General features: G+C 43.1%; 1 protein-coding gene across 1 annotated transcript; it reads right to left on the bottom strand.

Annotated features, from left to right (window-relative positions):
• Window positions 1-23,024, bottom strand: FOXK1 (forkhead box K1). Its single transcript, XM_009286566.1, has 9 exons — window positions 23,020-23,024; window positions 21,460-21,657; window positions 11,164-11,320; window positions 9,695-9,841; window positions 7,614-7,807; window positions 6,306-6,472; window positions 5,320-5,601; window positions 2,830-3,054; window positions 1-542 (listed from the first exon to the last, which is right to left on the bottom strand). Exons 1-9 carry the CDS (start codon window positions 23,022-23,024, stop codon window positions 322-324), a joined length of 1,596 nt encoding a protein of 531 aa, XP_009284841.1. The 3' UTR covers window positions 1-321.
• Window positions 23,025-24,333: the final 1,309 nt, after the last annotated feature.

Below are 24,333 nucleotides of genomic sequence, written 5' to 3'. Positions count from 1 at the left end.
TAAATAAACAAAGCAAACGGAAAAAAGGTGTCTGTATTTTTTGAATCTTTTTTTAAAAAAAAAAAGGAAAAAATATCCCATTGGTAAAGACAGAACAGAGTTCCAGGTATGGGTTCTTGGGAGGGGTTTTCCGTTCTTTTTGGCACCTTGTGATTCTAACAGCTGTTGACCTCCCATTTAAAAATCTGACTTTAAAAAGAGCTCTTTATCCGCTATGTTTTGAGCTGTTACAGTTGTGGTTTGTTTTCTCTGAAAGCTGCTTTAGGGGCTGCTGCCATCCCACGCCCACCCCGCATCACTCCAGCTCCTCCCACCGGTTCTTCATTCACTGGTTGCCTGTCCTTGTGGCATTGTAGATGTGATGACTCCAGTCTGGGCTGGGACTGCTCCACTGGACTCTTCTATCCGGGGTCTTTTGACTTCAGGTTCACTGGAAGAGGCTGCTGCTGTCTCTTCGGTCCCTGTCTCACATACCCGGCTGACTACAACAGGAGTGGACGAGCTGGCCTGGGCTGCAAGAAGCTGCAATGGATTTGTAAGAGCTGGGAAGTAGGACAAGAGAGAGAAAGAGAATTAACGTGATGAAGTAGCACAAGCGTTTGCTACTCCAGAAAGCAAGAAAATAAAACACCACAGTCAAAAGCGATAGCTGGCACATAATCAAGTGTTATTTTCAAGTCCGTTTTGAAAGGCTTGCTAGCCTTGTCTCTCCCTCTCCCCCCACAATCTCAGCTTTGTGCAAGTTTACCAAACTGGTAATAATCCCTTTCATAGGAGAACTTCCTTCTTCCTATCTGTTGTCAAATAAGGCATTGCCAGATAAGCATTCATCTCCAGAAGGGGAGGACCAAGCCCCTGTTAAAATTACAGCACATCTCTTTGAGAGGTAATTCTCTGGCCACCTACAATCAGAACTTCTTGCAAGCTACAACATTTGTGTGCTGTGCCTTCAATTTAGAGGGCTCTCTAGCCCTGCTTGCACAATAAGAACAGCCAGTCTGTTGGGAAACTAGATTAGAATCCAAATATTGAGTGTACTGACATCTCACTTGTAAAAGGGGCAGGAAAGAGCTTACCCCAGGCAACCAAATGCATTCCCATCAGAACTGGGATCTGAACGTAGGAATTTCTGGCTCCCAATCTTGTATTCCAGTACTGACAAAAGATCTCAACCTCCCATTAGTAGAAGTGGTGAGAAAAAAAGACGATTTAAGTAGCAACCCTTTGTAAATATGTCTACAATTCCTAGTTCCAGACAGAGAATGTGCTTACACACTGGCTTTGGCACACAACACTGCTTGGAAAACGAAACACATGCAGTTTTTGGCCTCTGCATCAATCGGAGAGGCAGCCAAAGGGGACTCAGGAGACAGCACATCTTCCGCCCTCCAGACTGATTTGCAAAGGATGGAATGACAGAACATTAGTAGTGTGTTCACTGCTAAGTGCATAAAAAAGGAGCCCTAGGATAAATAAACAAAGCAAACGGAAAAAAGGCCCTCAAAGCCCAGCAACTTCTACCAAGGCATGGGAAGGAGGCTGTAGAGTATCAAGAGGATGAAGGAAAAAAAAATAGCGTAAGGATGAGGGCAGTCACCAATTACAGTTCAGTGACTTAGAGAACCTAAACCATGCAGCTGAAGAGAAGTTCACTTCGTACAGGCAAGAGTCAAGAGACTCAGGCTCCGTTTTGTCAACCAGAAAATTCACTGTCACTTACAAAAAAACCCCTCAGATGCAACTGGAATATTTTCCAATTCAACGAGAGCGCTAGAAAAATTTTAGTGAGATTAGAATATCTTAACATAAAAATGTTAGATAAAAACTGTCTGATTCTACGTTACACAAACACTACTGCTGGGTAATAGCAACTCCACCTATCTGATCTATTTAATATCTTAGTTGCATAAAAACCTTATTGCTATCATTTTTTCATTGCTCCAATAAGATTCCTGCAATTCAAGTGCACGTCAGGTGATACTGCGAATAGACACGGCAGAAAATTCTGTAGAAACATTCCTAGTTCACTTCATGAAAGCCATCAAAATCCCACCAGTGCCCTTCATTTCAAACTCTCTGTAAGGACGAGCCTGGGACAGCAGAGGTGCTTAGCACATCATTGAAAAGGGGAGTAAGAAACCTGGATATTACCATCCCCAGTCATCATCCTTAACTGGACAAAACCTGAGGTGCTGAGCAAGCAGTAAGAGGAGGCTGTCAAGACATAGCTAGTATGGGATTTTAAAAATCAGGCTTGACAAATGACTAGAGCACATCCTGTATATAAGAAATCCTACATTCATTCACCTGATGAAATTGATCTTATTTCTCTCAGGCTCTAAGACCTTAAGATGGGAAAGTATGTTATTTTCTTAATACTCTATGGAGTCGTATTTCACAAGATCTGAAGAGCACCATAGAAATTTTATTATTTGGCATGCTGAAAGCAAAGGCTGTTTGTCAGAGGAAAATGAAATGAAAACAGGCTCTACACAAGAATCACTAACACTTTCAACAAGTAACCCTCAAAAGGTAGAGAGTATAAGTAGTAATAAATGCCTAGCCAAGGACAAAGGAAAGACACTGGACTTTTCAGAACCAATGGTAGATAGCAAAACTTTTCCACCAGGGAAAGGGAGCAAACAGAGGTGGACAGAAGGATATCTACCACTGACATTTACAGCCACAGAAGTTGAAGAATTGATAACCTTTGGAACTGGACACATGGAATAACTTGCATAGCTAAGAGAAAACCCTTACAGCTTTAAAACCTAACTGCTAAGTTCAGAGAGCAATCAAAAACCAGAAAGCAATGGAAACAGGGCCTACCATAAGCACTGCCGGTGATGCTGTTGGTGGGGACGGCATGTTTCCCGTTCTGAGTGACTGCCCGCACAGGGAGCTGATGCTGTCCAATGGTCACTGGAGCTGCCTGCTGAAGGATCGTGACTGTCTGTCCTGGAACACCCTGTGCCATTTGACTGGCAACTGTCTGAATAACACGGCTGGCTGTAGGTATCGTGGCAAATGCAATTGTTGGCTTTTCATCCATGCCTGCTTAAGAGTAGAACAGACAACAATCATTTACCACCCTGGCTTAGGAGCAGGCTTTATTCTCATTACCATTTTAGCAGTGATACATACCCCAGGCTTACAAATGTGAAAATACCTCAGCACCGCAAAGTCACTTGCCTTTGATGTGTCCTACAAGGTTTACAGAGTGGGAGCAGAAAGCATTGCTTCTCAGGCTGAGGCAGCTTAGTCACAAAAGTAACATATTTGGGCTCCAAGGAGCCGAGAGTATTCCTAGAGGCCTAATACTGTGAGAAGTGCCCAAAACTCCTGCCCAGGCAGGATCAGGCTCTACACACACACACTTTCTGCAGGCTGATTCATACAGTGTAGTCAGCTCTGAGAAGGTAATGGTTCACTCACCCTGCTCATTAGGGGAAGAACACTGTAATCAGGGACATAAGAATAGGGAAGATTAGTCCCTCTGAAATGCTTATTTTGAAGCACATCAGAAGGTCAGGGATGAATATTTGAAAACAATAAAATGTTCTCTATTGCACATATACTCTATCAATATTAAGAACATTTTTCTTACAGCATAAGCCACCCAGCCCCAAAAAAAAGATTATGAATTTGACCCTTTGTCCTAAAAAGGCATCATCTCCCTTATTGGCACATTATAGCTGTGATATGGACAGCAGTCGCTGCAAGTCTCATAGCTTGCTTTGTAATTACAGGCTAATTGGCCTGATTTTCAATACCACACAGCAGGAGAAGGCATTAAGATCTTAAACAATGCCTTGAGCCAAAAGTCTACAACAGCTTGCTGTCAGGCCTGCACACAGGTTGGTTTACAAGGGGGTCTTACCACAATTGCAAGCTTTTGCCAGCTATGGAAGTACAGGAAGAAACCAGGAGGGATAAAAAAAAAAAGGAGTAAAGGAGGGCTGAGTTCCTGGATAGAGATAACTGTTTGAGAGCACTCAACCACTTATCTCACTTCCCAGGACAAGTAAGGGGTCAATTCAGTAGGTATGTAACAGATACAGGACAGCCTCCTGCTGGGCATGCAGGAGAGGAGAGCCGTTCCAGGGGCTTTGTGGGTCTCAAAGCAGAGAAGGCAGGCAGGAAGCACAAACTCATTAGTCCTGTAAGAAGAGAAGACTTCTCCCATTTTAACATTAGAAGACAACAAGAGTGGAGTTAGGTGGGACATAAGCATTGAACTGAGACCTGCAGGCAGGCTGATGGAAAGCAGGGAGAGAAAAGGCAAGGAAAGCTGGAGGAACCAGGAAAGCAAGGAAAATGGAGCAACCAGGAAAAACAAAGGGAAGGTAGAGACTAGAAAAGGATATGAGTAGGAATAAGAGAGGGACAAGTAGGGAAAGCACGAGTGACAGCAAGAACTAGTGAATGAAAGAACGGAGCAGGTGACAGAGGCAGCTGCAACTGTTAGCTCTTCAAGAACATGTATGGGATCCAGACAGAAATTTCTAGAGAATGTGCATGAAACTCAAGCAGGATAACCAGTGCTGAACTAAAAATGCCAGTGGTCCTGCTATTGCTGTAGGGGAAGGTCTTTGTCATTTTTTTCTTTCCCTTAGAAAAGAACCATTGCCCCACTGCTCACATAAAAGCAATCAGAGTAACTAGTCTTAGCTGCTGGTACAACACACATGTATCTTCTAGCACTAAGCCCTTCTGAAATGGCCAGCAGACAAGGTGTTGTCTGGATCACAGCAAGAGAACATTTAACTCCCTAAATCCCCCAAGGCTGGAATTTCCAGCTTAGGAAAAAGAGGCCTTTGTTGTAACTGGTTTTTGAAGATTGCTTTAATGAGGCACTGCCTGCACTTCCAGAAGCACATGCTTTCCTCTAGGAATCCAGGCCTGAGGAAGAGAAGGGCTCTATCATTTATTTACAAGGCCATCCTGAAGCAGAGTTTCAGCCTTTCCCAGGCCATCTCTTTTGGCTAGAAAAAGCATACATTTCCATAGCACATCCAGCTGACCAATACACAGGCATAATATTGATATTGGGAATAATCTAAATATTTAAAGCACTGCATGTTTCTTCAGCCTCCAAAGTCTGTTACATTTGTTCCCCACAGGAGACAAGGGAGCACAGTTGTCTGCTAACTGGTAGACACATTAAATTGATGAGCTCTTACTTGGTTTAAGTTTTACCTGGAGAAAGATCTTTTATTAAGGGCTAAGCACCCAGTGAACGAAACAGTATTTGACCACCTGCCCCCCCAAGCCTGCTCAAGACTTATTAGCAGAGTAGCAGGGGAAGTGAAAAGCTACCTCGGTGGTCACCAGCTAAGTCCAGCACTGCTCCTGCAGCTTCATGAGCTCCTCCTGCTGTGCCCTGATTTGTGAGGATGTATCCATTTGCAGAATTTGCAGAGGAGGTCACAACTCGGACCATTGTAACAGTGGGAGCTTGTTGAACTACGTGAATTGCATGACATGAAGGCTGTTGAGAAGTCACTATTGATGCTGGCATGTACGCGACTGGTTTTGCCACCAGAGTAGATGGTCGGGGAGGAACAGCCATAATCACTGGCTGGGCACTGACTGGAGATCCTAAACAGAAAAGAGAAGCATACGTTAATAGGAGAGGCAAAAAGGCCTCCACTCATTTCACCTACGTGCTTCTAATCAGCAATACTCAGTCCTTCAGCATTGGCAGGAGTGGGGGTAGGGAACAAAAAGTAAGGCTTCAAAAATACCACTTTCAATCTTCTCTTTCCTAACTTACAAAAACCTTACTTGCTACCTGCGCACATTTCTGTGAACAAAAACCACAATAAGCACAAAAAAATGAAGCTTTACTTAATGAGCTTTGCCTCCCAACTTCACCAGGAACACCCTATACATCAAGGCCAGTTACAGCACAGCTGACAAGCAGATACTTACCAGGGCTTAACAAATTACCAAGGCCCTGGCCACAGCACCACAGAGCTCTGCGTAGACAGGCTGATCTTATCCAGAAGGCTGGTAAATTAGTGTGAGCAAGCTATGCACTACCTGCTGTCAGTTCTTTAGAGCCACCTACCTCAAGGTTAGCTCATGTGTTTCTATACATTCCTTTAACTCCTGCCCCCTCATCCAAAGACTAGTAAGAAAGAATGGTCTGAAGTTGCATATGCACCATCAGTCTCTAACAACGAAGTGGAAAGAGATCTGGATCCTCCTGTAACACACTGGCAGAGACATTCCTGCAGCGTCCTCAGCATGGCACCTGATGCAATGGAACAGTCACCCTCTGTGAAACAAGAGCTACTCACCAGGTGCACTCTGTGAATATCGATACTCTGGAACTGAGGCTAACTTTGACCCAAAGTCGTGATCATGTGGAATGGGTGAGCCCTCCCGTGACAGGCACTCTGGAGTCTGTAGGCCACTAGAGTGAGGGGACAGCAGGCCAGGGTGAGTAGGGGAGGCAGGAGCACTCCTGAAACACCAGAACGTAGTGTTGGCAAGTATAGATGCATTTCGACCACAAGACAGCAGCAGAGACCAAAGGACAGCCTTTCTTCCACACTACCCACTATAGTCTTGCTGGGAAGAGTTGAAAGGTACACAGTAACTTCACAAACACTCTAGCACCAAATATTGTCATATTATTCCTCACTGAAGGAAACCAGACCCTTCAGAGTATGCTTAACATTTCATTTGGAGACCCACTGCTGACAGAGAAGCTGGAAGTGCCTCATGTTCAGATCAGTTTTATAATTTCAGGCCATTCTCAAAGGATCTTTGTCAGTGTTTGAGTGATGGGAAGAGGAAGAAAGAGGCAATGTAGGTGCAAGTGTCTGGCCCTGCATATGCTTACAGAGCAGTTGCTCCCTCTTTTCCCCATTGCCTCCCTCCCCAACCACTTGGTTCCCACCTCTGGTCCCATGTGGCCACCAAACACATGAGGAATTAAACATTTCTTTAACGACAAACAAGGTAGAGAAGCTGATCAGCTGAAAACCCCTCCTCCTGTTTCCTCCTATTTTAACAGACAGAAAAGAAACTAGGTGTGGGAAGAATGTTACATGAAACTGCTCCAGCTAGTGATGAATTGTAAGTCTTATCCTCACAGCTACAGGGCTCAGAAAGAGCTCTCATTGCACACTGCTCCTCTTTTGCAGTTACACCGCTAACTGGAGCGGCTACACAGAACACCCCCCCATTGCTTCACTGCTGACAACCATGATCAACCTGATCTTCCCTATCGGAGAATGGTTTAAATACCACAAAAGTTATTCCCACTATGATCTAATCCACACCTAAACACAGCTTTCCTGAAATGAGACTGGCATCTGAAAACACTTACTCCAGTGATAACTGCTTTGAATTTCTTTGAAATGATGCCAAAACAGGTATGTTATTTGATGTATTTTTGTAGTTTGGTTCTGGATTTTGTTTTTTTTGGTAAACTCTTAAGAAGTTGGAACAATTTTCAGATTATGCCTCAGGACTATCTAACTATATTACCTCTCAAACTATAAACAGAAGTAAAGTTTGCTCACTGTACCTCAGGAGAAGTTTTTGTTTGTTTTCTTTGTAATGAGTTTGGCACAGACATTAGAGGAAGTTGAAGTTACCTGGAGGAGAGAGGCCCAAAAGGTGTTCGGAAGCAGGACACTCCTCTTTGCCTTCGTTTTCTAAATGCTTGCTCTACTAGTTTGGCTTCAGAGGCAGGGTCAATTCGCCAAAAGGAGCCCTTTCCAGGCTCCTCCTGGGAGCGTGGGACTTTAATAAAGTAACGGTTCAAGGAGAGGTTGTGCCGAATGGAATTCTGCAGGAAGCAGAGGAATGAGATGATTATTTTGCCATAAGGAAGTATGTAACAAAGACAAATGGATTTCACCACACAGCTTGGAAAAATAAAATCCGCGCTGCCAGAATCAGTATTGAAGATAGAAACAAGTCACTCAACTCACACAGCTCCAAAGTCACAGGAGAACTGCAAGAAAAAGCCTGGGGAAACATGTCAGACAGTTTCTACCAACCATGCTGAAAGATGGGTTTGCTTGGTACTATACCATCACTTAAATACATCTGGAGCCAGGCAGTGCAGTAACTTTTCTGTGGAAAGCAATGAAAGCAGAGCTTTTGCTGAGGCAGGGGGAAATCACTGTAAACCACATCAGAACTCTCTCAAAAGACAGGCTTTATTCTAAGCAAGCGGAAAAAATTGCCTGAGCCTGTGCTAACTGCTTACCTGCCAAACAATTACTGGGGTGCCCAAACATGCCCTAAAGGACACTGCATCTCACAGTAATCATAATGCAAGCCAGCCAACATGCCCTCACAGACAGCTGTCTCCAAGAAGAATCCATTATTTATGTGGCACTAGCCTAGCACTGTATGGCTCTCCAGATGTTCTATGCTTCTAGGTTGACAAGACTATTTATCCTCCTCATTGCAAAAGCCCACCTCTGACTGGGTATAGCACTGTCATTTGGGCCAGGGGAAAGGCTCAGTAAGCTCAGGTGTGCACAAGCTCATTCCTCTTCCACTTTCAAAACAAAACAAGAGCTTCTGTAGCAGCTCTAGAGGAGCTCTTCACAAGTGAAGCCTTACAATGCCACTGGTAGGGGAGGGGAAAAGGCAACTTCACCCTCCACCGAAATGCTGCATCCTGCTTCAAAGAGCCGCAACTGGTTCGCAAGGCACAACTCTGCCGAGCAGGTTAAGGCAGGAAGTGAATTCCACAATTAATTACAACTGCAGGGAAAAGCCAGGGAGGCAGAAGTGTATTTATTCCAACTGTACTCAAAGTGCACCAAGCAGTACTGCTCCTGCCAGTTGAACACAATGAAATCAGCAGCTGCAAGAGTCTTTCCAGCTGCATTAGTGTATTATATTCAAATGACAACACCCATTTCAGAGGTGCGATGCCAAGAAAAAGTCTGAAAGCAGGTGGAGTTGAGGTTTCTGGAACATTGAAAGCAGCCCTCAAGTGAACACTTAAGCTTGATTTAGCATGTGTTAACTACATCCAAACTCTCCTGTGAAGCTGGTCAGATTTCCTTTAATACCACAAGGAAGGCACAGACTCAAAGTTCCCCAAGTTCCCATTCCGAGATTCAAAACTTGCAAACTGACTTAGGCAATGCAGTTGATACACTAGGAAAAACAAAACATCTGTGATGATTTAAGGTATTATGATTAAAAACTGGGACTTCAGTTTTAGGCTGGACATCTGCTGCTTGGACAGATCATGCCAAAGACAACGTAAAGGATTAAGCAAGATTCAGGCAAGTATCTGGGTAGAGCAGTGACTGATAGCAAAGATGTGGAAGAATAAAAAACAAACAAAAAAATGAAAGACACATGACTACAGCATTAAAAGGGTTTCAGAAACCAGAGAGCCCAATAGTAACACACTATATTGCCCTAGAAAGTATTTAAGCAAAAGCAACAATGACTACTGACTACAGCATTAAAAGGGTTTCAGAAACCAGAGAGCCCAATAGTAACACACTATATTGCCCTAGAAAGTATTTAAAAAAAAACCTAATCACCCACAAACAAACCAGTTAGCTTATGTTAAACAAATTCACTCTGGGAATAGTCAAAGGAGCTCTATTCCCAGTGCCCCAAATCTTTAATAAATGCATTTCAAAGCAGATAAGCCCTGTCAAAGTAGTTTAAGAGCTTGTCAGTGTCAAGAACTCACCTGCCAGCCTTTGTCAGCAGTCCTGTAATATGGATAATGCTTGGTAATGTGGGCATAGATCCCACTTAGTGTTAATTGCCTGTCCTGTGCTGAAGATATAGCCTGCACAATTAGCTGAGCATAAGAATAGGGTGGCTTGGACTCATCCTAAGGAAAAAACCAAACAGAAATTTAGTCACTAACAAAGAATTCCTACACTAGAGTGTACCAACAACCCAAACTAAAAAAGCACATTGGGCTGTAGTTTTCACAGATGCTAAGAGAGCATCAGGGGCAACTAAAAGCAGCATCACCCTCTTCCCTTTCACTCCTGTTTTATACTGCCAACTCCCAATTTAGGCCAAGCATTTGTGTGCAAACAGGACTATAGGACTGAGCCAGATTAAAGTATCTCCTTCCCTCTCCCCACAAACACACACAAAAAAGCTAACTTTAATCTGATTCCATTCCCCACTGAATTTACCACACATGCTTACACCAGCACAAGGAACAGGATCGGGACAAGCAATTAGAAGCAAAGAGTTAGAGGGTGTAGGGTATAGTCACTGCTTTCCATGTTCATGAAACTAAAGCCTTCAAATCTGCCCAGCTACAACTGAACTTTGTTAGAAAGCATACTTGCATGAAACCTATCAGCTCTCCTCCCAGCAACAAGTCCAATATGAAACTTGATCCTGCCCCTTCCCTTCTCCAGCAGGATTTGTTTCATTCTAGGAACTTTAGTTTGTTTGCCAGATCTCATATTCCCAGCTTTTCAAATTACTCCATCAAGAACAGCCCTTCTTGACTCAAGGGAGAATTCAATCTACAAAAAAGCCATCTAGTATTGTGCTCCTCCACCCAATCCCAAATCAGGTGGTTTTGGATCTAGACCTTTAACTTTGATCTGAAGATCAGCTCACCAAAATTAAATTTTATCATTATAACTAAGTTATTTTTTAATCTAAATTCCCACTTGCTACTTATAACTAAGTTATTTTTTAATCTAAATTTCCATTTGCTACTCTTCTTATTTAATGCTTGCTTGACAGGCCTTTGTGTTTGTTTTCAAGTCAGACTACAAATTTCTCATGGCAAAGATCTAGTTTCTTGCTCTGCTTCCCCCTTTCTCCAACTGTGTTTTGCAAAATACCATTAATTAAAAGGAGAAAACAAGACTGAATTTTAATGCACCTCTTCTTTATGGGTTCTTGATTTATCAAACAAGCAAAAAATTCTTCTTGCTTATCCATTTTAGTGAATGACTTGAATACATTTTGGGCAGCTAAGCAAGCAGATTCATCATCTACCACTAGTAAGACGCTGGTTTGAAGGCATGGTCTCAAAACCCTGGAAGATACTGTATACAGCGCCCTTATGGCCAGGGTATTCTTGGACCCCTTTTAACTTTATCCAACACTGGCAATAAACTACCAGGTCTTTATAAGTCTCCCAGTGAGCACTGTTGGGTAAGTAATGTTTCTCTGAACCTTTGGGCTGTCCCCGCCAGATGCATCTGCCTGCTGTTCTGATGCTGCTTTTGCGGCATACTCTGCTGCCAGCTGCAGATCTGAGGTAATGTTGTGAACAAAACGATATCCTGAGGATCCAGCACCACGTGGACTGGCCGGGCAAGAGTTGGGAACACTGGAGAGGCAAAAAGGAAATAGTTATTCGTTACTTCATTTATTAAAACAACACATAGTTCTCACTCTCTAAGGTAGTAAAGCTCCCAGGTCACCGCAAAGCAGATATGCACTGGACTTATTTTTGCCCCCGTGGCTTATCCAAAGTCCAGACAGATTGAGAAAAAAGTGTCAGAAAATTGGAATTTCTACAAAATCTCTAAAAAATCTTGAAATTCCCCCCCCCCCATCTTCTGCAATCACAAGACAGCAGAGTCTCAAAGTATTAAACTCCTCTGCATTTAAAGAAGCACTTAAAACAATGCAGGACTTAAAACAACATACACTGTATCAGGGATGAATACTTAAATAAATAAATAGCTTGCTATTATAACTCATGAATGAACAGCACACCACTCCTTATTATACAAGTAATATTTAATCCAGCCTTCTAACAAATACGGGCTATGTTCTTGTATAGTATCATAGTTAAAGCACCCAGTGCAGGCATCTGCCATGAACATCCCTGTCTAACACAACACCCGAACTTCATACCTCGATCAGTGCCACACAGCTAGAGACAGGTATTTCCTTGATTCACCAGCACACAAATGCAGCTAACAAGGGAGCTGCAACAATTACTGGTATACAACACAGAAGGCAGCTCACTCATCAGCTTTGGCTAGCATAAGGAAAAGACACGTTTAGAGTTTCAGGACCACCACAAGATGGCATTACAGGAACAACTACTGAGGAAAGCCATGCTAAAGCTGATAAAAAGCTACAAACAAATAAAAGGTGGCTATAATTTGCAGCACCACTCAGGCACACAGAAGTGAGTGCTACAAGATGAGAACTAATCAGAAAGGCTTGTCTAGGGATCACATATCCTTGATTGGTGGGGTTGGAAGGACAGGAGGAGAGGGATGAGTCTGGGAACCTGAAGTTCCCTTTTTCTGTGTCTTTCCTCTGTTCTGTCATGTCCGGCATCAAGGGATGCAACGCCAGAGCAGCTTGATGCATAGCCAAATCCCAGGATTACCAGTGTCTTCTATGTAAGGAGAGAGAAACAGTGAACAAGAAAGCAAAACAATACACAGAAGACTTACATAGTGAAACAAGCAGTTGAAATTGTAAGAAAAGATGCAAAGTGAAGCCCACAGCTGGGAACCAGAATTCAGTAAAACTGGCATAAACAATCCCCTTCCTAGTCAAATGCCCAACAGCAGTGCCAACCCTGACACAAATAAATGCAGTAACTGACACTCATCACAGCACTGTGCTAAGCGCTGCATGAAAAAACAAAGAACATGGTCCCTTCCTCAAAAAGGTGACTGTCTAAATAGCTTCCCCCACACGCATGTACACATGCGGATGGAGAGGAAACAGTGAGACAACCCTTGTTTGCTCAATGGGCAATACCTTTGGCGCATAAGCAATCTGACAGTGTAAGGAATGACTGTTTCCTACCGCAGTCCAGCCTGTAAACTGAGAAGTGCTGCTTCTCCTTGTGGCGTCTTTGCAAATGGCTGCAGTGCTGAGCTCAGCACAACCGAGACTGGTTTCTTTTAAAAGTGAATTACAGGATCAGGGGGCCGGGGGAGAGGGAAAACGCAACAAATATTCAGCCACAACAAACCCTTACAATAGGAAACCCAAGCTTACTCATCTCCCATACACTAGCCATGCAAAGTGTTGCACAGCACCTGGTAACCCTTTCAGCGCTCACCGATAGTCCTTGGCATTAATGGGTGATGCTGTTCAAAAGTGCAGCAGGAGGTGAAGCTTTCAGGAGGTGCAAGGTATATAATGTTGATGAGGCCATATGTATAAATCTCCCTTTGCCAGAGATAAAGGCATTTCTTACCTAGTCTTTCAAAAAGCAGAGACCCATTTGTGCAGGAAAATGAATCAAAGTTCGCTATTCCATGCTTTGAGCCCACTTTGGAAGTGGATAATGCTAAACCACAGAAGACACTCTTGATGTCTTAGTATTCACATGGGCAGCTGGTGTGAATTTAATTATTCCGCTGTCATTTTTCAACAGCTTCTCCACATACACACTTCTTATAATGTGTAGATAATTACAAATGAAAGTCATTTTCATACATGAAACAATGACAAACTAAAAACACAGCAATTCTTTGTGTTTGGCACCTGAGCAATTATTGTAACACAGGGACTAGGAATGGAATAGGATGAAACAGAGTTTTCTGATTTTGTTCTTTGTCTGCAGAAATACATGAACAGCAAACCACAGAGACAGCAACCAAAACTCATGTCAGGGATATGGAAAATAAAAAGTTCAAGTAAATCCATGCTCTGCACAGAGCTATATTTCTTTGGGTTTTTTTTAATAAATAAAACTAGTATGACTTCAAAGATTATCCCATGCAGTTCAGACAAGAATTGATTTGATTCAAGATCAGCAGAGAAAGTAGCCCAGATTTTGCTGTTCAAATTTTAGCTTCTGAGGCTGATAATGAGCTTTAAGTATGATCTCTTGCCTTTTTTTTTTTAAAAAAGGGAGAAACCCTTACCCTCCAGGGCTGTGATTCTCGAGTGCTGACAAAGCCTCTCCAACCTAAAGTGTTGTTAACTTTTAGAAAAGCTAGTCTTTCCCAGTAGACAGTCACTGAAGAACCTGATAGTCCCCTAAAAAAGCAGCTGTCCCGTGGGACAGCCACAGCAGTAGCCAAAGATTTGGAAGAGGTATTACTCTTTTACCAGAATGGAGCACCTCTGCCCAGGTAGACCTGCCTCCTTTCAGCCTGGATCAATGATCAAATCAAGAGACAGGGGTACAGAACAGACATGAACTTTTACCTGCTCCATGCAAAGAGAGTGTAACACATGCTGCTAAGCGTTCAAGCTCACAGTCAATCCAGAGCTCTTCAGAGGGAAGGGAGAAAGAGCTGACCACCAGAAAAAACAAGGAGGCACAATCTATTCCCGCCCCTCTCCCCCCCCCCCAACATGGGACAGAAGGAGTGAAGAAGCAGTTTTACTAAAAATACCCCTCTGAGGGTTAAGTTAAAATTAAACATTAGTGCAGTCAAAAGAAAACAAGCAAACACAATGCAGTGACATCAGTTTCCTGGAGTTCCTGGAATTCTCCTCACCACCCAGAGCCCAGGCTGGCCGGGGATGCTTGCATGCACTCACACCCCCTTTATAAATATTATGGAACAAAAAGACTTTTCCCTACAAACACTTGTTTGTGCTATATAACAAAAATCAAGTGTGGGGACAATGATTACGATTTTTTTGGATATTAATATCGCACCAGTACTTGGCAATAGCTTAATCCATTTTGATACTATAACCTTTTACTGAGAAAAGCACAGCTAGGTTTGCAATTTCACCCAGCTCTCAGACATCCTAACTTACTGCTGTGATCCATGCTCACCGTCCATGCAGGCAATCTTAGCTTACAAGCAATCCAAGCTAATTTGGGTTAAGCTTGTCTGTTATGGAAGAGGGCATTTTGGAGAGGAAGCAAGTGTTTTATACCACTGAAAGACAGAGCACGTAAGTAAGCCAGCTGCAGTTACCCACAGTCTTAATCCCATGGCACCATGGTTAATGCCCCGAGTCCCAGAGATCTTTGATATTCACTGAGGATTCAGCATCTCAACTTGAAACACTGACTGCAGGCAGCCATTAAGCCGCAGTTCCTCAAATATCACGCTAAGACTCAGCTTTAGAGTCAGCCTACAACCACGTGCTGAATCACATCGGTCCTTTGCAGCATGTTTTCCATTTAATACTTAACCCTTCTTCAGCTGGAAGGCCAGAAAGATGAGGGTTGAACACAGTGTCTGCAATACAATCGCCCATGTAACAGGCAGAATGCCTTTTAAACACAGGGCTTAACTTCTGGCTATTGAGAATGTAACAGGTCTGGTAGCATCACGACTCACTTTCAACTCCTGCCAACAAGAATCTAGCCTCTTAAGTTCACAGCACTTTCTAGCAACAATTAAGTCTTCAAATGCCAGCTATTGGAGAATATGTACAACTTACTGGAGTGTCCAAAATCGGTTTGCTTTAGTTAAAGAATCAGAGTGCAAAAATAGCATGTACCACTGTGTGCATGGTGTGTCCACACCCAGGATGCTGTATGTTTCTTGTCTCTTCTCATTAAAAAAAGAAAAAAAAAAAAGATGGATACAGCAGATCCAGAGAAGGCACTGAAGGGGATAACTAGGATGATCAGAGATACGGAATGGATTCCATACAGGAAATAAATAGTTTAAGACAGAAGCTGAGGTGCAAGGTCACAGAGCCTATAAAAACAAAGCCAAGAGGAGGTGTTCAGCTCCTGGCCTCTTCCAATAGAAGAGATGGTGAACACAAAATGAAACTAAGCAGCATGTCCAAAACAAGAGAAAGTGCTTCTATGTTTGTAGTTACACTGTGGAACAAAATGCTGTAAGACAGGGATGATGTTAAGAGTTTATGTGAATGCCAAAGGCCATTATACAAGTTCTTGGGGAAAGGAGGAAGACAGGGAATCCATCAGGGGCTTTATTAGACAGAGGATCAGGAAACCCCTGCTCCGAGGCAGTCCCTGATCCATGAAAATGGTGGAGGGAGACTGCACGTAAGTTAGCATTACTGTATATTTTCTGTGTTCTTGTATTACCCCAAAGGTACCCATCTGAGGCAGAATACTGGGCTGTAGGGATCTGTTGCCTGAGCACACGTAGAGATTCTTACGTAAAAATCTCCACACTCTCTCAATACTAGCCACATTTTACAGACTGGGGCAGGGGGGGAATGAAGCAACAAGTGGTGAAATGATGTATTTATGGTCATATTACAAGTCTATAAACAAGCTGGAAACAGAAACACTCCCAAACTCCAGTGCCAATTTCCCCAGAAGGAGAAGCAGTACATGAATGCAGGAAAGTTGCCCTATCCATTAATTTCATTCTCTTCTGCAAGAAAGATACCTGTAGGGATCAAGTTACAGAGGCTTAATTTGAGCCAGGTATATGGATAAAGCACCTATCCTCTCTATGACAGAGAGGAAAGATTACCTGGGATCCCACATAAAATTGTTCACCTGACTTGGAATCTGCATTGCTAAAGCAAAACTCCATCTCTTCAACTTTGTGGTTTAGGATATGGTATGCACATGAGCCTCTGAAAAATGCCTAAATGCACATTTCTGAAGCAGGTACAAGAGACACAGCAGTGATAAGAGTTACAACCTTGGCAACACTGCCAATATACAGATTCCTGTCTGAATAGGCAATTTTTTTTAAGCCCCTATTGAGTACAAAGGGAGACTCCCCGTTTCTTAAAATCTTCCTCAGTCTCCTCCTCAAATGCAAATTGGAGGTGTGTTGCCCTGCACACAAGGACTATGGTTAGAGAAATGCCAAACCTCAGACTACCCCTATATTCCATTTCATGAGCCTGCAAAAAGGGGCACCAAAAGATACAGGGACCCTTTTTACGTGCAATAAGCAAGAATCAGGTCAAAGTACAGCACTTCGGCTTGCGAAATGAGTATTTCCACGATACAGCAATCAGCAATAATGGGTGAGAATCCTCTGCCGCTCTCTCCTTCCCCAGCCTAGCCCCAAAATCATAACTCAGAGAAAGGCAAGTCCTTGCACGTTGCGTGTTTCAGACAGGTTTCAGAGACAATCACAAGTGGTGAGAATGCCAAACTGAGCTGGATTTTGATGTGAAAGGAGAAATCCGAGAGCTACCCTGCCTGCTTAACACCGAAGAAAAAGCTGTCAAACAAGCCACAGTGAAAGTTAGCTATCCGCAAAAGTTGAAATCCTTATTACTTGTCTGTGCTCCAGTGGTTCCCCTCTTTGAAAGGAAGTCAGCTTGCTCTGACCGTGGATTCGGTGAACGTTTTATACTGATCAGGGGAAGAGGAAGTGCTCATGTAGCTGGTGACATCTGCAACCTTTCCTCCAGCACATGGCCTGGCACATCTCCTCTAGCACATGGTCCATTATCTGAAATAAACATGCGCAGGAATACCCAAGCCCAGTATAGATTGTTGCTTTTCTTATGTGATATATATGCATCACACCAGTTGGCTTCTGGTTTGGAGACAAAGGTGATTAAAAATAATCACCAGTCTGTCCAATTATGGGAGTTACCGGAGCTGTATATTCTGCCCGAATGCAGGAAGTAATGGATAACCGAGACAATGCAAAAGAGCCTGCAAAAAACCTGCCTTGGAGCTCTTCACCGGCTTTTCAGTTAAATGGCTAATAGTGCTATAGGAAGGAAAGCCTGAATGAAATGGAGCAGGCAATTTATGCATCCTGTTCCAGTGAATGAATGCATCCACTGAAGTCAGGGTTCATTCAGCTTCCCGCTACATACCTTTAGAGGAAATGTGCAAGTTCAAATTAAATCCCAAGTGTTCTGAAACAGTGTTGTACAGCTGTCCTAGAGCCTATTAAAAAGCACTCCCTTTTTCCAAGCCAAGTCTGAATCAAAGCATAGCCAGCATTTGCACATCTACTGTAACATGGCTCGCACACACACTCTTCTGTCATGCTTTATGGAATGAAAGCTCATATATAATTTATCTACTACACACTCTTGGAAAGTAGTAATTACACTATACATGCATAAAAATAAGACAATAAATTTAAATGACCTGTTAAAGGCCACAAAACAGGCCACAAAACAAAAGTTGGTGGCTAAGCCAAGATAACTGCAGTTCCTGGAGTGCAGGCCTCTGAGTAATCCACTATGAGAGCACGCAATGTATTAGTGAACTAATTTTGCCTAATGAAAATAAGGAAAAAAGGAAGTAAGGTTTAAAGAATATAGCTTATGACACCATGGCAATTCAGCTCACATCTTCCAGTTTACTAATCAAGCTTATAAAACAAAAAGATGCAGGAGGGTACTAGCTGATCTTTCATTATTCATACCATTAATTTCATTGTAAACTAGGTATCGACCCTAACAGACTCCCTATCAGCAACAGCCGAACATGGGCAGGCACATTAAGTACTAACAATTAAAACACAAATTTGGGTCCACACACAAATATGTACCAGTTTAGTTATTAGCACAGAACCTCACCAGACACTTTTCAAGCAGTGGTTCTCACAGGGCTCCTCCTCCTACACGTCAAAGAATTTATTTTTTTTTACTGATAAAGACTGCGTATGTGAGCTAACTATCCATGCCCTTTCAGTGAAAAAGCAAACAAGTACAAGACAGTGTTCAAGCCCACAGTCATTCTGGTGCAGAGATAAACCAGAAGTAGCAGCTGTAAAATATGAATAACAATGCTGACCTCCACAGTACCGCGTTTAGTATTTCTTTATTGTAGCTTTTTTATATATATATATATTAAAAAAGAGAACATAATTGCTGTTTAGAATAGGGAAGCACGTACAGAAAAATAATTTCATTTTCATAAATACTAAAAAACCCAACCCTCAGGGGCAGTGCTGGAGAGAGATGCTATTTGGAAAACTGAGTTAAATTACTACTACAGGGTCATTAACACCAAGTGGAAGATAATAAAAGGAAAACTACACACTGTAAATCTAAACTCCAACTCAGCATGACTTTGAGACCAGGAATAGGCTCCTACATCACACCTTGTCTCTGTGGATCTGTTTATAATCCAAGCACAAACCACTCGGGACTAGATTGCAACACTTACATGGACATATATCCACATTCATGTAGATACCATGGACTTATAGCAAAACCAGGCTGTAACAAAACTCAAAGCAGGAAGAAATAAGCCATGCCTGTAAGCCTCGTGTAAGCCTCACAGCATGCTGCCAACCAACATTTTCCCTTAAAGCTGTACAACAGCATTCAAAACACATCTACAAATGGCCCCTCCTGGAGATAAAACACCTAGCTAAGAAAACAGTGGACACATTTCTCCCTAGGAGTAAGCAGGAATCTTTCTTTGCAAAGCTGCTGAGGGTGGCAGGTTTGGCTTTGTTTAAAGCTCGTTCCCTCTCTAGGCAGTGCACTTTGCAGAGGAAAAATAAATAGGCTGGAAAAAACCCAGAAGCTTGCAGGGGGAAACCTGCAGGGAAGCAAGCTGCACTGTAAACAGGGAGGCAGAGCAGGGCCGGGGGTCAGGAGGGCACGGCTGAATCTGGCTGTGGGAGCACAGGTACAGCCCCTGCCCCGCACCGGGGCGGAGGCGGGAAAAGGGGGCCAGGAGCCACTTTCCAAAAAGGAAATTTCACCCTGCCCAGGATTTCCAAACTGCAATAATTTTCCATGGGCCAATCAGGGAGGAGCGAGGCAAACGCACCAAATTAGGAAAGTAAATACTAGAAGGGGAGAGGGAGGAGGAGGAGAGCCCAGCTCATGCAACCACCTCCCAAAGCCAGCGATGGGAGAGGGGTGTGGGTCCCACGCTAAGCCCCCGCCAGCCCTCCCAGACCTGCCTTTGGGAAGGGGGAAGAGGACACTGTGCCAGCCTCACCCACCACTGTGAAGGCACAAAGATAGCAGAGAACTGCCCTGAAAGCCAGAATGCATAGCTACATGCTCCCCAAAGAGCATTCCCTTTCTCGGGCAAAACCACCCAAATAACTTCCCAAAGCCTGGCCCACAGGGTATGAGAGCTGCAAGAGCCTGCTGGGGGAGAGGGGAAGGTTGAAGGGGCTGAGCAGGGATGTTTACAAACGTGTCAGCCCCTCCTCTGTAAGAGGAACTCGGAAACGAAAGGGGTTTGGCAAGTGAAACCTCAGATGTCTTTTGAGGTTTTCTGAAGACTTGGCTGGATTAGCTTCTGCTCAAGACAAACGGATGCAATCATTAATCATCCTTACTAAACACTCCGTTAGGGGCTGAGCACAATTCAACACTACTATTTCCACTTTCTCCTTATGCAAAAGAAACATTCTCAGGGAGTCAAATATCAGTTGCAGGCATATGCCAGAGTCAAAAGATACAGCCTCTGTTAGTAACACAAACCACACTGTGCTGCTTTGCGCAAGATGACTGAATGGAAACTAACTACCATATGTTGGCAAAGAAACCATCCCCCTCCCCTCCCAGCAACAAGCTTCCTCTAAAAAGAGAAGGTTAAATATAAACTAAAAGCAGTGCCTGAACAGAGGACTAAAACCACAGCTACCTCCAGCCCCCTCTTTCTAGAATATCTGCACTGCACATCTGTGCAGCTCTGCAAGACTGGGGGAAAAACCCAAACAAGCAAGCGCCCCCAGATCTATGCAAAACCAAAGTGGCTTCATTGTGACACTGAAGTCGTTCTCAGCCATGTAAATTTGAATACTACTCACTGAATTAGTGCTGTCAGAAGGTGTTTGTGTATGATACCTTTTTACAAATGTACAGACAAGAAAACAAACCAAAGGCTATTACTATTACCAGATACACTCTCACTGTTCTGAGGCCTGCACTTTTTAAAACTCTAATACACCATCCTGTACCATGAGTATAGTTTACTTTATAAAATTTATTATGCTTCAAGTAACAGCTTTAATGTTAAAAGAGATTACTGCAACTCCATAACTTCAACTCGGCCGAGAAAGAAGAAAATAAAGTATTCTAGACAGTAACTTGATGTTCAGGTTATTTCTATTGCACATTCATGAATCAGATAATTTACAAAACAGGATACTCGCACAGATGTACATTCAGATTGCTACGGCCCCTAAGTACATGGTCAGCATCCTACCGCCATTTCCTTCTATTCCCAGGAAACCACATGCCAATGGCCACCCTTGTCCCTAACTTCAGATAATGCCGGCACCACCCAGCAACAACAGAATATTATTGAGATAAAAATAAAACAGGCAGTCCTAACATAGAAAATATTTGCCTGCTTTCTTTTCTCCATGCATATAGGTAGCTCTTGATAGATATTTCTAATTCCGCTGCCAAAGATAGACAGTAACTCTATAGTGTGAAACTGAGACTCAAGTTTTTCGCCCCCAACCCTTTGAGCTCTTAAAGAAAACCCTTGTGCCCTACTTCTAGCCATCATTAGAGTTTTTAACAGTCTTCCATAATTTTGAACAGCAGATATTTAACAAGTTTGTGGTTTTTTTAATGGGGTACTTCATGCACCAAGTATACCAGACAAACAACACAGGCTGACAGACTGGTGTCGGAGAACACCTTTTCCAGACAGCACACTTTGAATAGTTAACATCTTACCTGATAGTGCCTGTGGGGGACGGGAGGGGACTGACCACGCTCCGGAGATCCGGCTCCGGGATGTGGATCTTCAGAGGCGATATTTGAGGGTAAAGTGGCCGAAGGGGAGGTGATGAGGCTTCCTCTTTTGCTTCCTCTTTATGGTATAAAGATGTGAACTGGATCTTTATAACTGTGCTAGGGAATCGCAAAGTACATCTGTAAGGGAAAGAAAGGGAAAAGTCAGTTTCACACATGATACTAAACATATTTAAGTGTTTTGTATGCAATTGGTGAATCATTAATTCATTCATAGCATGAGAGTCCACCATTCTCTATAGCATCTTTCTGCCCAGAGTCCTGGGCAGAATTACTGAACATTCACAAATATCTGTGTATGTATCATAGTGTATCATGTATCATCTAGTGATTAGATGCAAGCTGAAGGTTTGGGCAAGCTAAGTGATTTCCCCAAGGCCTTGTATTCAATCAATGACTAAGCAAGATGCAGAACTACAATGACATACTCTTGAGTTCCTGCTATATCAAGGACTAGGATTTATCTTTTACTAGCTCCTTGCCCGTTAACTCGGGAAGATACAAGTTGCTATGAAGTATCAAACCATAAGCAACATGGAGCAAGAGAGCCATAAAGTCCAGACAGAGCAACAAACAGCCTCCAGGTAAGACCAGTCAGCACTATTTAAAGACTGGCCTCTACATATTGTATAACTAATACCCATTTATATCTCTGCACATGATGCTAAAGGATCACCTAGCAGGTTTCAGATTGAATACATTCATTCTAGAAGTGCCTCCCTTTAGGCAGCATGGGTTATAGCTAAGAGGGTCGGATCAGGGCCCCTGCAAGCCTATAGGGCCTCATTTCTTCTCTAAATAACACTCCTTTCCAATTGTTATTTAGGGGAAAAAATAATCGCACATCTACAAGTGTAGCCTTCAGGAGATGCTGGGAAATTCAAAAGGAAATAAGCACTGACATTTTCCATATTTGAACAGAAAGCTTTCTAATTTATAGTGTCTACAATAGGCACAGGGCTGTAAGAGCGAGTGTTCTGCAATTCTTCTTATTGTCCTTTAATTAGACAATAATGTGCAATCAATACAACTTTCCAGGGATCATTTCACTGATAGTAAGGTTAAAGCAGCAGGAAATAAAAACCAGGTTTCACCGTGGGAAAGGCCAGCAGAGCACAGTAATTGTGCTGGCTTCCAGCATCTTGCCTATAGAAGGAAATGAAGGGACTTGGGCCGTGTTGTTCCAGCACTGGAAGTGCTGGTGTAGGCTGTACGTAATTCTTTTAACCAGTGCATTATTGAATCCTGCCAGGTAACAGAACAAGGTGGTAGGCAAGTAAATCCATATTTGTGACCACCTTATCTTAATGCTACTATCAATAGAAATGCAGAGTAACATCCGATCACAGCTCTGAAAACATACTCTCTTGCTCCTGGTTCTTCCACACAAGCTAGTTCTGCTGTAGGGTAATGTTCACAACCTTGCCATGAAGAGTGCAAAATTATCATTCAGGCATAGGAAGCTCATTCCCCATCTCTCACCTCATGTCTCAAAGGAGCTGACTCAGCATTCAGCAGCTTGGACTCACAATGGTTCTGCTATGTACAGCAGGAGTTTGCATTGCGTTTAATTCACTTCAGAGGTCCTGTTACCTGCACTCATTAATGCATTAATTAAGACCATCATTGCTGGCAATGCAGCCTAATCTTGTTTATCTAACCCTTCTAAACATGGTTCCCTGCAGGCTCAATACAAACACACAATTCAAAACAGCAGTGTCCATGCTTTGCAATGTCTGCCAGCAGCAGGCACACAGCTTGCTGAGATGAACCTGAAACACAACTGTTGAACCACTACACTGGATTTTAAGCTTTCATACTGCTACATGGATTTGCTTATAGAAAAAAGCAGAGAATGCATAAATTTGCAATGAGCATCACATGGACTAAGGCTCAATACCAGTATGAGCAAAGCTTCATCATTTCTCAAGCCCTTACCAGGGAAAAGCTGAGCTTTCTTTCAGAGTGATGGAATTCTCTGCTGTAACACCAGGTGCTCAGCATTTTTCAACGTCTGAGTCAAGGACAAATCAGTCCTTGTTTAACATTGTTCAGTGCAATCCCAACCTGCTGCTGATCTCCACAGAGCCCTAAGGCGGTTTGGCAGCACTGTTGAGGCCAGAAGATCCCCACTGCAGCCTCACAGCAGTAAGGAGCCCTATTCCACTGCCGCTTAAGTCTTCCTTTTCAGAAGTACCCAGTAATGCAAGATCCACATCTCCTACATGTTACTGGTTCCAGGTGATGGTGCAACTATCTCCTCAACAATACTATACTTACTGATGCTGTAATAACGTTAGATAAGAAGTTAATACCTGCACCCAAAACACTGTGAGGCAGTCCCATCAGTCTGCGAGTACAGGCAATCTTAACAAAAGCTAACTGTTACTCTTCCAAAATCATGAGTCAACCTGAAATAATGAAGTCTAAACTAACCCAGTAAACATGTGCTAAAAAGGCTTGTCTAACACTGCTTTTCCTTGAGAGCCTCCCCAAAGCTATCCGATCCAGCCACGTGACTTACCCGCAATCTCAGACTGGAACAAGGGAAGAGACTCAGAGAGGCTGGGCTGACTACACAGGCAAACAATTTGTTGGCTGCTGTCATTTCATTTTTAGAAAGACAGGCTTCCCAATCCGCTGAAGCAGAATCCAGGACGTACAACTAGCTTTCACACATCATGCTAGCTAGCACATACGTGGCCATTTTGTAAGGAACTGGTCCCAGAAAAATCAGAGTGGATATTACAGCTTTAGAAGGGTTCTGCAGCCTGGTCTGTGTTGGCTTCCAGTACT

The sequence above is a fragment of the Aptenodytes forsteri genome, unplaced genomic scaffold, assembly GCF_000699145.1.
Source record: "Aptenodytes forsteri isolate BGI_AS27 unplaced genomic scaffold, ASM69914v1 Scaffold55, whole genome shotgun sequence".
Taxonomy (NCBI): Eukaryota; Metazoa; Chordata; class Aves; order Sphenisciformes; family Spheniscidae; genus Aptenodytes; species Aptenodytes forsteri.
The sequence above is the reverse complement of the archived record's forward strand: the minus strand, read 5'-3'. Positions and strand labels throughout refer to the sequence as shown.